General features: G+C 42.9%; 1 protein-coding gene across 1 annotated transcript in view; it reads right to left on the reverse strand.

Annotated features, from left to right (window-relative positions):
- Positions 1 to 14,241, reverse strand: part of sema4gb (sema domain, immunoglobulin domain (Ig), transmembrane domain (TM) and short cytoplasmic domain, (semaphorin) 4Gb) — a 28,515-nt gene that overhangs the window by 6,646 nt on the left and 7,628 nt on the right. The window contains exons 2-12 of the mRNA XM_031843369.1: positions 9,458 to 9,606; positions 9,016 to 9,078; positions 8,641 to 8,739; positions 8,457 to 8,550; positions 7,995 to 8,108; positions 7,448 to 7,602; positions 4,894 to 5,069; positions 3,206 to 3,344; positions 2,883 to 3,105; positions 2,099 to 2,214; positions 1,522 to 1,676 (exon numbers count right to left, since the gene is read on the reverse strand). Of these exons, the coding sequence (XP_031699229.1) occupies positions 1,522 to 1,676; positions 2,099 to 2,214; positions 2,883 to 3,105; positions 3,206 to 3,344; positions 4,894 to 5,069; positions 7,448 to 7,602; positions 7,995 to 8,108; positions 8,457 to 8,550; positions 8,641 to 8,739; positions 9,016 to 9,078; positions 9,458 to 9,606 (1,483 nt within the window). The remainder of the gene's footprint in view (positions 1 to 1,521; positions 1,677 to 2,098; positions 2,215 to 2,882; positions 3,106 to 3,205; positions 3,345 to 4,893; positions 5,070 to 7,447; positions 7,603 to 7,994; positions 8,109 to 8,456; positions 8,551 to 8,640; positions 8,740 to 9,015; positions 9,079 to 9,457; positions 9,607 to 14,241) is intronic.

Consider the following 14,241-nt stretch of genomic DNA (forward strand, 5'->3'; position numbering starts at 1 on the left):
ATATAGTGTGTGTTTTCGTTACCCAGTTCAGTGAAGAATAGTCAAGAAAATCCTGCAAAAGCTTCCCCTCTCTGTCGCCATCTTTGTATTTCAACAACCTCCATCAATAAAAAGTAGTGGACATAGTGCAGTATTAACCAGAGAAGTGCACCCTTCCATTAACATTCAGTTCTTTTTGCAGCTTTCTCTGGGCTGCTCCCCCCCCCCCCCCCCCCCAAATAAATCCACAGGAAAGGCTGATGTGTCTGCTGCTGTAATGGAGATTAAGATGTCTGCTACTCACTCATGCAGTGTGAATGAAGAGAGGTGCAAACAATACCCAGTGCAAGAGTGAGCCAAAGGAATATTTATGTATATGTGTCTGTTTTGTTTGGAAGGGGCTTATGTGAGCTGGTTCACGTATGTGTCTGTCATTTATCTCATATGTACATAATGTAGATATAAATATATAATACATTTGACTTTTTTAATTTAACCTTTGTTATTATAATACATTATAATGTAGTAGTAAGAAGATATGCATGTTAGTAATCAATGATGTTTCTAAATAAATAACATAGTCAATATAGCTGCTTAAAACTACATTATAGGGTGTTATCAACAATGTATTAAATGTTTGTATGCTACTTATAAATGCTAAACAGGGGGACGTTAAGTCAAGTCTTACCAAAATGATTTGTAAATTATGGATCTGTGAAATAATCTGTAAAAAATGTTGTATTTTCTGTTTTAGATGCTCAGTTACACTCGACCTAAATGCTGCAAGAGAAGTGCGTTTTCAGATCTGAATGTTTTTTGTGTTAATTGTAAACAGAAGAAGCTCCTGCTGGGCTCAACGGAGCTGTGGGAGAAATCCAGGTCGACCACATTGTGTGTGTAAGACCTGCCTTCATAGAAATTCTGTTGGAAGGGAAAATAAGCCGTATGAATAATTAATTAGACTCCGGTATTGCTGTCGAGGCCCAGAAGAAAGAATTAAAGATCATGTAATGCAAAAATGTACACCGTGTCAAAATTATTCATCTCCGTTTGTAGGTATATTACTCATTTCAAGAGAGGCTAACAATAATGATATATAAAATCAACACAGCATACTATTCTCTGAGCTGTTCACCACTGTTATATTCATAATGTGGAGGGGCTGACACTTGTTTTTTTCTTAGCAGCATTTGAGTCTTATATCTAAATGAAGGTTAATGAATGTCTCTTTTTACCTGAAAAATGCAACAACAAAGATAATTTACAGAAGTTTTGAAAGGGTTTTTTTCATGCTCTTATCCAATCGCATGCAGCAGCAGTTAGAGAGGAAATGAACGCAGAGTAAACAGAGGATATTTTGGGAGATAAAGACTCAGGATCTTTGATGAAACACTGCAAATCTATCTGCCTCAGCAAGAGTCTGGATCGTTTTCTGCCAAATCTATGTGAGTGTGTCGTCTGTTTTTCTTCCTACTTTCTATAAAACTCTGTATCTGTTTGCCTCCTGGCTGGAAATGTGCATTTGTTAGTGTGTTCCCTCACCTCTGTGCATGTGAAGATAGTTCCACACACGCCCTCCCGTCCCAGCCACAGAACGGATCTCTGGCGAATACGCAGTCGTAACAGGACGTGTACCGCTGACAGGCGGACATCGGCACCTGCACGACTCCAGAGTGGGAGCCGACGTAGATGCTCCGCTGCAAAATCAAAAAGGGAAATCTGTTTTTAATATATTCCTACTTTTACTCTTTTGACTTTTAAAGCATAAAAGCCGAAGCATTGTGATGCACTGGGATGTAAGAAGCGTATTTGTTGGTTAATCATCGATTACTGAAGTGAACTTCCTTTTCCTGGTCGCCGCAGAATAGCTGCACACCCAAAACTTAAAGCTACTACCACAAACTTTAATTTTGCACTGATTTTGGCGCTCCCTGTGGACAAAAGCGGTACGTTTTACGAGCACCAGAGTCCCTTGTGCAAAAGGATAAACATCCTCTGTTAATGGCACTCCAATTATATGTATTTAATTATGTAATTAGCCTGGCCAGGATCTATCAAAGGTTTTCATTTGCATCACTCACTGTTGTAAACGTTTAACTCTACATGCACGAATACGTACCAGAGCGGAGGATATGACCATGCTCTCTATGGGCTGGGGTTTATCAAACAGCTGCAGCTCTTCTATGATGTGCATTTCTCCACCGACGTCGACAGCTCTGTGCAGCCACCCGTCGTCTGTGGGAAAAGATACAACCTTGTCAAACAAGACACTTCAGAGGCAATACAGAGAACACAATCCAGTTCCTGTAAAATATGGGTATTCTGTGTTTGTCTCACTGTCAACAAATCCCATTAAAAGAACATAAACCAACAATGAGTGAGTCCGTCTCTCAATGATCTCTGACTTCTGTGGCACTGAGGGACAATGTAGGATCATATTTTGGATCTAAATAAAAAGAGTAACTTGCAAAAGTTGTCTAGCTCACTAAAAAGGTGAAGAAGGGAAAAATAGCTAGAGAAATGACAGCAATTATCATGTAAGAAAGAACAGACTCACGCAGTGTTGCTATTTTTATTCATTGATTTATGCAGGGGAACCTTACGATTTATGATTATCTTATTAAGGATTGTTTGTTGTTTTTTTCACTAAAAACATGTGTGTGTCCTTTCTTTGATGCAATCAAAATATTAGTTAGCATCGTTAGCTGCTAGCCACCGGATTAGCCAAGGCAATAAAATGCTGCCAATCTTTAAGCATAGTGCTTATCGGGGAAATATTGTGAATCGCCATTATTTTGGCCAGAACAATCGTGACAAACATTTTTCATACTGTCCCATGTCTAGTGGCACTCAGCCCTCTAGCCCATTCTGTTGCTTTCGGTCTTCACAGCAGTAAAACTCACCAGTTCCCAAAAACAAAACAGTATAAGTGTTCCCATCCAGCGCCGGCTCCTTGTGCACGACTATCTTCACATAGTTGACACTCCTCTTGAACATGAGTGGGCGCACACCTATCGGGTGCACCTGGCTGGCCATCAGCGGGTGCCTTCTGGCGAAAGTGAGGACGTTGTCTGGGAGGTCTCGAGATGAGTTGATGCCCTGGGACCTGTGCGCATCTGTTATGCACTGCGGAGGAGATCAGAGGCAGAGAAATGATCAGAGAGGAAAAGACATGAAAGACTATAATGATGGTAGAACGAGTTTGGTTTTAATAGGTGAAGCTTACAGATCCAGGTCTTGGCTCTGGAACTTTCCCCGTGTACTCCCTCCACTTTGAGTCCTGCACCTCCATGAACGGCCCCTCAAACACCTTCTGCACATCCGAGAAGGCGTACTGGCAGATAGCAGATGCTTTGATATTCTTCCTGAAAGACAGGTTATTATCTGAGGTGCAACTGCAACCAAGATTGAATTGTAAAACTATCACAGGTCATAAGGCAAAGAGGTAACTGGGTTTCTCTTCTTTATTCTGTGAAAACTGGGGGTGTTAGTGTAGGAAAGTTGAGTTTTTTACGCTCATATTTCCCCCCTGGATCTTATCAATTTGTCTTTGATGGACGTGTGGGAGTGGCGTCACTGACAGGTGTGTAATTGTCCCCTCTTTATCTCCAGTAGCTGTAAAATATTTATTTTTTGCAGGTTTTTCAACACCACACTCACAGCCCTGAAATCCCCACTCCCCGTGAGTCCCGAGTGACGCATCCCCGTTTGTGGTTTTGTTGAAAGAAAAGATTTGTCCTCCGACAGCATGAGCTGGCAGCCAGGTGACCCTTAATCTTAAACCCTACAGGTGAGATTAGTAACGGGGGGGGGGGGGGGGGGGTATGCGTTCACATTCTTAAATCCATTGTGTGCCTTCGAAAGCATTCAAGTGAGGAAATTTGCGATCGAAGTGAAACCTGAATCTGTCTTCAAAACTGGTGAGCAATTTAGCTCAGGGGCTTAGTCACCGCTGCACGCTTGAGTCTAACGCATAGTCACCACTACTACTCACACAGGTGTGTGTGTGTTTAAAAAAAAAGAAAAGAAGAAAGAGAGAAGGAAAGAAAGAAAGGCAGCTGCTGCAGTGAATGAGGAGACAGACTGACGGGGGTTGAGATTGAATATCCACAAAAGGAAGTGTAGCAGAGAGAGAAGTAGAGAGAGTTACTTTCCCGTTGCAATGCTATCCTCTCCATCACAAACGGAGCACCCTCGGGACAGTTTCATGCAGCATGACTCGGCACATCAGCATAAACACACGCTCACACCGCTGCCAGATATTCCACCGGCAGCCGTCGTCCTCTGACATTCTCACGTCAGCTCTGGCTGCTTCTGTTTTGATAACAACTCTCTGTCTTCAGTTATCAGTTAGTGTGCTGAATATTATTAAGACTCAAATGAGGTGATGGCTACAAATGGCTTGTTTCATTCAAGTAAAGTATAGATTTTAGCATTCATTTTTGACTTTCAAACTTCAACTGGCTAAGAAACAAAAAATCAATAGAAATGTGTGCAGACTGAAGCCTTTTCGCTCACTTGCGTGAAAGAAAAGCACTTTGCAAACAGTCATCATGTCTGTGTTTGATTATGGAGATATTCTGTACTCACATGCTGCACACAAAACAAGTTGATGCAGTTCATCATGTCACTCTCATTATTGTGAGATACAGGAGAAGTTTAAGGAAAAAGAATCACATTCACTTATAATGGTCTTTGACAATACTTTAAAACTCTAGTGGAGATCCCAAAGTTTCCCAACATACCAGATGTGCCAGGCTGGATTTTGGAGAAATGTGTATAAAATGATGCTGATACAGAATATATAAAAGATTCTGTCCAACAGCATAGAATAATATGATATTTCCAACCTTAAAGCTACTTAAATGGGGAAAAAAGTCCATAATAAAAGCAGAATTTCATGTTGTTTCTTACCATTCCAGGCCAAAGACGCCATAGAAAATGCTGCTTTGAGCGTCTCGGCCCTGCAGGACGAACACACTGCGCAGGATATTGAGGTGCAGCTCGTATTCTGGGACTGAACACACCATTCTGGCCTTGAGGAAGGAGGTCCACTTCCTCTGCAGGGTCCTCTGGCCTCCCCAGTCATTCTGCACACAGAGGAGACGGCGGACGAATGAATGGAGGATTAAATAAAGTCACTTGAGCTCATGTATTCTGGCATATACACTTTCAAATGACACAAATACACTCATACTCATACACACACATCAACGGCCACTAATCTGTGACTGTAATAACAGTGAAACAGTAATCATCTACAAACAGACAGGAAATGATAATGCACACATCACTATACACACATAAAGAGATGGAGGAGGAAGTGAGCAGAGTCCTATGAAACAGGAGCTGAATGTTAGTGCCTACTTTAGCACATTTGCTCTAATTGCATTTCGGTAGCACTGGGAGGCAAGGCTGCAAGAAATCTCTCCCTAAAAGAGTAATTTAGCACACCTCATTTAGTAGAGAGGAAAAAAGAACTGACTACTTTTCTCTTTGTTCGTGGGAATTTGGGCGCCTCGGTCTCCCACACACACAAAAAAAAAAAAAATGCATATGGAAAACAAAAATGCCCGCATTAAGGACTTCCATCAATAACTTATTTGGCAGTAAGTGAGAGGGAAAGGACTGCAGACAAATGCTTCTCCTCACTGAATAAAACCTCTGGAGAGTTGGTGTTGGCGGAGATGGATCCAACTGACTTTCTTATGGAGATGAACACCAGGTTATTATTGTGGAAAGAGCTAAAGGGATGCACCGATAGATCACAATCGATGTCAATCAAAGCACCGTCCGGGTCATCGGGCTGCCGTGACGTAAATCCAAGAAAATAAGAGTCCAAGCGTAGCAGCGTAAATGGCCGATATTAAATAATGTCAGAATGGTATTGATTTCCGCTCTTTATGTTCCTGAAAAGACCTTGTTTTCCATGTAATTTACACCCTTCTCTGTACAAATAGGTCATGATGGCAGAAGAAGTAGCTGCTGTCTTGCTGGGAAGTGACAAACAGAAGAGGACAACTGGTTATGCAGCTCAAAAATGGCAAGTCTTCAGTGGTTTCAGGCCCGAGGCGACTGCCAGGGCCTTCGCTATCTGCAGATCTGCCAAGGGGGCTGAGCTGGGGAGCGGCTCGACATCTGCATGTGCTGCCTTGGCCTAGTTCAGACTGAGTTATTACACCCTCGACCGCTCTGACAACACCACGGCGCCGATGAGGAGAGAGAGAGCGGAGGCGACGAGTCCAGGCCTTACATCCAGAAATGATTTAATTTTGGATGCAGAGAGAATCTTGAGGAGATGAACTTTTTGAGTCTACGGGACTAAAAAAAAAAAAGTTCAGGAAGTTCAGAAATAATTTTACCGCCTGTTAGTGAGCTTGCAAACACATCTACTCGTCTACATATCTGTGTATATCTAACAATAGTCTTTAAGGATTCAACACCCAAAAAAGTAAAAAGATCTATCCATTTAGCAGCCTATGAGAGACGAGATCTTGTTCCTAGATATTTCTTTTCAACACCACTTCCTCTCGTGCTCCAGATGCCAAATATTGGGCATCAATTACTATTATTTCATTTCAAAAGGGGCTATACAGTGTGGTGAAAAAAGCTCCAGAAAGAGCTAAAAAAAAATCAAGAAATGAAGTAATAAATCTTTGTTATGATTAATTTGCTGGATGTTTGAAGTGGTTACTCAATATGCAGCTTTCACATTCATTTCTCTGTTTCTCTGATAAGTCGATCCGCATTCTCGCAAAACAAGGTGATGCCCAACTGCAGGGGTTTGTTTCTTAACATCGTTTTCAGCCGCTCACCAGAGTCTTTTTGGACACTTTTTTATTTTGATTCCCTCAGAAAAATTGCAACCATGATTTCAGCACAACAGCACACTGTGATGGTAATTACACCACCGCGCACGGCTAAAAGAAACGATGGGGAGGAAGAAAGAGAGTTGCTGGGCATGCTGTCTAGACCGGAGATGCTGATCGCAAGTGAAATGAGGTGGGGGGGGGGGGGGTGAGTGGGAGAGGGCGAGATGGCAATAAAGAGACGGAGATGGTTTGCCATTGGAGGTGGTGGTTGGTGGACTTGTAGTTTGCCTGGCAACAGTGGCACAGAAAGAACCGCCGTCAGGGAAGAAGCCTAGATTAGAGACACCCAAACATTGGTTGCTCGTTGAGCACTGAAATAACCTTAAGAGCAGAACGGCAGCTGAGGGAGAAGAATCAAGGGCAGAAAGCCTCCTTAAATCCATTTACTTCACTCTGCGTCAGTGACGTAAAGCATTAAATAATCCCACTATTTATTGCGCTTTGAATAACTTTTTCTCCTCCTTCATTTCAACCCTTTCTCTCCATGACCTTGCAGGCGTGTGAGTCTTGTCCGATTTGTAAATGGCTTTGGAAACCCAGAGAAAGCATTAATACGATTATGGTTAACAGTATTTGGGTGAGTTGCTCTCTCTGACCTTGCAGACTCGGGCCACCCTGGACACCTTGGTCTGGCTCGGGTAGGCAATCTGCTCCTGGCTTCTCTCCGTGAAGAAGAAGTAAATCTTATCGTCGTCGCCGATGGAGCTGTTGACGCTCTCCTTCAGCAGCACGGAGCCCACAAAATCTGCCTCTATATGTACACACACACACACACACACACACACAAATAAGACGCATACATGCAGATCCACATGTCCAAACACAGACCTATTAGCAGCCTTGGAAGTGTCTCCTTGGAAACCAAAGATGGAGCTTTTAAGTATGATTGAATTGCCACAACTAAGCCAGTTAGAGCTGCAGTGCAGTGAAATTCTTTTTTTGATGTGATTTTTTAATCTCCAAGTCAATCAGTTTTTGTAGTAACAGCAAAACCTCCAATGAGCTAAAAATGTACAAAAATGGCAATGAGGTTTGGTCCATTTAGTAGTTCACCGTAAGTGAAGTGAAGGAACCATTTATTCATTACTCGATGCATTTGATGATTAGCTCTCTTCTTTGACTGCTGCCATGTGTTGCATTTACCCAGAAGCCACCGGGTGGGGGCCTCCTCTGTCCTGAGCGTGGGGAAGGGGAAGTTTCTGCGCACGTCTGGAGAGCTGCGAAACTCATACTGAGAGGCCGTGAACATCTCCCCGTCTGATTAACAGATAGATGAAGACAGGAAAGAAACGTGGACACAACAGTTGAATCAGATGTAAATGAAAAGCAGTTGGCATACTGCAGAGTGAGTAGGCAAACTGACCTATCACCTAATGTGGTTATAATATGTCTAAATGGTAACAACCTCTGTTCCTGTGAATGACCACGAGGCAATGGATTGTGTTTGTGTCCTCATGAGATGATAACTGATCCGTTATATGAACTGGTATGAGTTTCCATCAATATGTATGAATGCAAAGGTGACCAACTATGTTTTGTTTTGTTTGAATGCTTCTTTAAGAAAAATAAAGTACAGAAATATAAATGCAAATCTGGGAGACGCACCCACGAGGAGGCCAGTGAATCCCTTCGCTGGGTCATAGGGACACCTGTCTCTGCCCTCCTCAAAGCCGGAGGAGAAGCTGAACCGCTCTGCGTCCTTACAGACAGATAAAAAAAAAAGACAAGTCATCATTTAAATTCTGTTCTACTCATAATTGCCCTGAAATGAAATCACATGAGCTCTTACTATGTAAGCACAAAGAGGTCTGAAGGCGTTTGTTCCACAGACGTACAGGTGAGTCTCATTGAATCGCTGCAGAAAGCGGATGTGATTGTAGCACTCTGTCTGCGGGGGAACAGAGAAAAACAGGTTATTTCTGGCTCCACGAGAGAACATTGTATAGATCCACTTCATGTACTGGAGCTTTTTTATGCAAATAGTGTGATTTCTTTATTTTATTTTGTATATTTTGCTGTCAGAAGCAAAATGCACATCACAAAGCAGAAGTGTTTAATTTATGATCTCCAACAATAACTCAGTAAATAAAGAGTTTGAGCAAAAGAACACAATGCTGAATAATAATAATAATAATAATAAAAATGCAAGTTGAATTTGCAGTACCTGATTGTCTCTGCCTTTGTTTAAACACTGCTTCTTCTGTTCAGGGGAAGCATCCCAATCAATCTGCAAACAACAGGGAGGGGGTGTTAATGACTCAGTTAGCGCTGTAAATAGAAAGGGAACCATAGATATATAAGATCTATGGACATGAGATGGGGCAGATGAAGAGAAGAAAACAAGAGTGTGAGATAAACAGGACGAGAGAAGAGAGAAGGACAGCTCACTGTATTTATTTCTAGCTGCGCCACTAAAGTCTGACTCTGCTCAGTAACCCTTGAATAAACGCCTGCTGCTTTTAATCCCATATCCATAAAATTGGAAGGGACACAATGGGATTTGCTCAATCTGCTTAAGGCTAATATTAGTTTGTCCTCCATGGAGGAAATGGGAGGGAAACTTGTGAAACGGCGTTTGCAGTGTGGCGGTAATCGGTGGCGCTCACCGTGAGGTTTGCTGGCGTGGAGATGTTGGAGGTGTTGAGTGCGTGCATGGCTCCTCTGCCTCCCACGTACAGCAGCCCGCTCCCCTCCTCCAGCAGGAGGGTGCTGTAGTTCCGTGTAGAGCCGTTGAAACTGGCGCTGCCCAACAGACCTCCAAAAAACAAATGTGACACGTGTTACTGCAACCAAAAACAATTGTTCTTATCTGGTTCTTTCAATAGTTTCCTTCCATTGAAGTTCCTATATTGTGACATAAACACTGTATGGCCAAAAGTATGTGGACATGCTGTACTTTTGGAGGATGGAGCATAAATGGAGCTTGAACTATCGTAGGGACTAGAAGGCACAATATTTTGGTCTCTGCTTCATGAGTTTTGAGTTTTTTCAAAGTCTGTACCATATGAGAAATCATTTTGCTAATTTCATCGTACTTTATTGAGGCAAAGGTTGTTGTACGGCTGCTTGTGTTTTGAAAGAATTAAACATTGATGCATTTGAGAAGTTTGTCTTATTTTGTTAAATGCAAATATAAATTTATTTTGTAGATGTTTAATATTTCTCACACTGAAGTGCTTAAAAAGTGTAGTTTTGTCATTATGCAGCATCCCTATGGAGGGCCACGTATTAACAGCTCCAATGCTTGCAGACTGTGAGAGTAGTTTGGTATTAAAGCTTTCTATCTTGACTTCACACTCATTGGAGAATTCCCAGAGTCCACACACCCTAAGTGAATGTGCTCAGCGTGTCAGCACGAGGCTCGACAGTGGATCTGGGAGACGGGGGTGGGGGGTGGGGGGGTGTCGCTGGAGTGATTGCTGAGTGGACTGTGGGAGAGTGTTGGGATGGAGGCACAGGGGAGGCCACATTTTAGGGCATTCAGCAGGAATGGTGCCCCAGTAATGCCAAATCGCATCAGTTGTAACTGCCACAGCATCATCATCTGTGTGTGTGTGTGTGTGTGTGTGTGTGTGTGTGTGTGTGTGTGTGTGTGACGGACGAGTGAGCAGACAAACAGATTATTAATCCATTGCAAAAGTAACTGGCCTGGTGCACTAAACTAAATATTTGAACACGCTCCGGTGTAGCACCTCAGAAACGGGGGCAGGTCGCTCCGCTGCTGCGAGACAATAAAAAAAAAAGGAGGGCATTGCTTTGTCTCCCACAGAGAAGTAGAAGCAGGTTTACAGAGCTTTGATTTACACAAACTGTTAGATGCAAGTGTAGATTCCTGTCTGATTAAATAAATCTGACACACGGATGAAGCAGACAACCACGCGGTATCGACAGTGTTACACTGAGGAATGTGAGTCAGCAGAGAGCAGATGGGCATATTAATCGCCTCTCTTCCTCTTTCTCCTTCCGTTTTGACAGCAAGTCCCAGCTCCCAGTAATAGGAAAACCTACGTATATATATGTCCCCCACCAATCGATTTTGCTTGCGGTGTGAGGTCCTGCACGCCTGTCGCGCTCAATCTGCTCTCCTGTTCATTGTAAATGGAGCGAGAAGGGTCGAGTGCAGCTGGGAGGGCCAGGGATCAACTGGTGCGAGTGCACACATGATTAGCCAGCAATTCAAGCTGGCGTCTTGTATTATTTCATATTGCACACTTCATAACTTTCACTTAAACTTATGGAATTAGATCAGGGTCCATTTAGTGCCACCTCAACAGCAAATGAGAGCGATACACGCCAACATGATGTGATTGAAATGATGTGACTTATACCAAATACGAAAAACCTCTCGGCAATGTCACGACAAAGACCAGAGTATAACGAGACAGAGACAAGACCAAGAGATTGAACGGTTGAGACTAAACCAGGACCAGACCAGTGCGAGTCCCTGACTGCATGACACACTTTTGATAAAATGTGGAACATGCAAACACATAGACACTCCTCAAACTGATCTGAAAGATCCACATTCACATAAAAACAAATTTCATTGCCTTATATACTGTATATGTGTGTTTTTAAGAGCGTACCATGAGAAATGTTTTGATAACATAATCAAAAAGCATTACAGAGGTGAATTTTATGCCAGCATGTTGTGGTCTTAAAACTCTGAGTCCTCTTTGTCTGAGACGAAGACAAAACGCGGTTGATCCTGAGACGAGACCATCAGAAAGATCACTGCCTCTCAGCATAATTCATCACAACTCCACAAACAACGGCCTCAAAAGACACACGATGAGTAACACTACCCATGACTAGTAAACTGATTATCATGCGTGAAATTGGTGGAGTTCCCCTTTAAATCAGGAACTATCCAAAAAGATGCTGAAGTGCAAAGATGAGGAGTAAAAAGTCCACACAGCTAATCAGAACTTTATCTGAGATTACATTTCATCAGACCCATTCAGCACAGTTTGAGGCAAAAATTATACGTTTCTGATAACAGTCTGGTTTAAGTTCTATCAAACCGGTTAAAGAGTCGTCCCAAAATGAACCTGTATGAAAAACAAAGACAAACACACATACACTTCCAGGCTTTGACTCTCCTCTACTATCTCAGATACCACTAAAGTGTTCACTGCTATAACACGTCATACAACGACAGTGATGATGATGTAGACGACAGACAGTCTGGTTTGCTCTTGCGTAACACAACACGATGAAAACTGTTTAGAGTTTCCCCAACATCACATGGAGGACGTTTTTCCTCCCCCACATGACTGGCTGCTTGTTTGACTGTCACATGGACTCGCTGGGTGACGACCGCGAGCGAGCGTCCGTCGACTCTCCAACAGACCAGGCAGAGACTGAGTCAGACTGCAGTCCCTCTTATACCGCCCACCTTCCTTCCTGCCAGCCAGAGAACCACAGAGACCCCCTCTCACTGGGGGTCAATAACTAGGTTATTATCATACTGGCTCCGTCGTGCACAATTATATGCATGACAACTGGGAAGAAATCCGCTGGTAGAGGACACCCAAATGTTACATAAACAGGGAAGAAATTCTATCTTCAAAACGTTCATTCTGAGCCATCAGTGCACGCCTCTGCATCTCGCTTTGCAAAGAGAAATTGTTATTAAATCATTACTAAATCACGCAGCATTTGCGAAGCGTTCAAAAATGATTTCTGACATGTTTCAGTATAATGCAGAAAAACGTCAGGGTTTTAGAGGAAATGTTGTCTTACCTTTGATTACTCTAACAAAGAGAACGGCAGCCAATCATCTCGTGATAATCACACAGAAGATCGGTTTAAAATGAATCATTTCACAGGTGGTTTTATTGATTGCTTTTGAACTCACCAACATCACCTCCTGTGCAAGTTTTGTTTCGACGTTTTCTTTATCAAAATCACCTTTATTCATCCTCCTGCTTCCCATGTGTGTTTGGGCCCTACTCTATTTTCCTGCATGCAGATTATTCCTACGACATAAGTTTCAGTTTGTAGTCATGTCAATGTTGCGAAACCTTATGTCACTCCCAATGAAATCAAATAGGACTGTGTGACTGTCACCCATTATTGTTTTATTTCTCATACATAGCCAGTCAGATGTGAGTGAGCAATGAGCAGCTCCTCCGACACAGCCAAAGGTCAGGACACGCCGTGGGGCGGAGTTTCATCTGAAGGGTGGGGGGCTCTGTCATGGAGGGGGCAGGAGTCACGCAGCAGGCCGCCACACACACACACACACACACACACACACACACACACATAAAAGGCATGCATGCACAAAGAAAAACATGTACTGAATCTATGCAGAGGAAATGTATTGATAATCAACAAAGACGAGAGGGTGACACGCTGGCACTAGAACGAGTATACTGCATACTCTCAGAGATCACGTTTAAAGAGCGAGAGTTACGCAAACACAATGGCAGCCCAAGGCAACGTAAAGAGCCCACTGTGTGAGTCATCGCTGAGTGAGCGAAAGCCTTGGTTTCTATCTTGTAAAAATAGTGTTTGCATGATATAACAAGCACAGTGCCGAAGAGAAGGACTGCGGTGACATACAAAACGTCCCCGGCCTCAAGGCGGCAGAGGCCCAGCGACCTTGGTCTTTACACCCTCCGGGGGTCGGGCTGAGTGTGTTTTCATGCACTTGTTGGCACAATGACGTCCCTCAATCTTTGGGGACAACACAGATGTTTGAAAGAGAAAACCAACGTTCACGTTAGTCTGAAGCACAGAAGCCAAAGTCAATGGGCTGCAATCACAGCTGTGCTCTAAAACCAATCTCTCAGATATATGGAGAGAACTAAGAAAATAAATGGATCTTTTTTTACCTGGATGAACACACACACTACACACACACACTACACACACACACTACACAATTTCACAAAAGTCGTCCAAATTAAACAACAAAGTGCATCATTGCTTTACAGTAAGTCCTCCAGATCTGCACATATAAGCATCCTCTGATATGACGCCACAATCGACAGGACGTCGTTGCCGCTTCAAAAACAAAACATTTTTCTGGTTAAACACTCTGGTTAAAGTTTGAGTTAGGTTTAAGCCCAAAAAATAACTTGGTTAGGTTGAAGACAAAGCTTCAGCATCAGCAAGTACGCCAAGGCCCTCTCCAGTCAGCGTGAAGTAAAGCGGGTGTTTGTTGTGACTGTTGTCACAGTCCGTGTGACAATGAGCTAAAAGAGGCTAAAAGGGGGTAACTGTTATAGTGGATTCGTCTCAAAGAGCGACATCTTTCACATTACACGCAGACATTATATCCCTTGTTACTGTAACAATATTGATTAGTGCTTTACAGTTTTATCAGCTTTAGCGTGGCCATGAAATTAGCAACAGAACCATATTTATGACCTACTGTTCC

Source organism: Anarrhichthys ocellatus, unplaced genomic scaffold (assembly GCF_004355925.1).
Source record: "Anarrhichthys ocellatus isolate YVR2014 unplaced genomic scaffold, GSC_Weel_1.0 scaffold4, whole genome shotgun sequence".
Lineage (NCBI taxonomy): Eukaryota > Metazoa > Chordata > Actinopteri > Perciformes > Anarhichadidae > Anarrhichthys > Anarrhichthys ocellatus.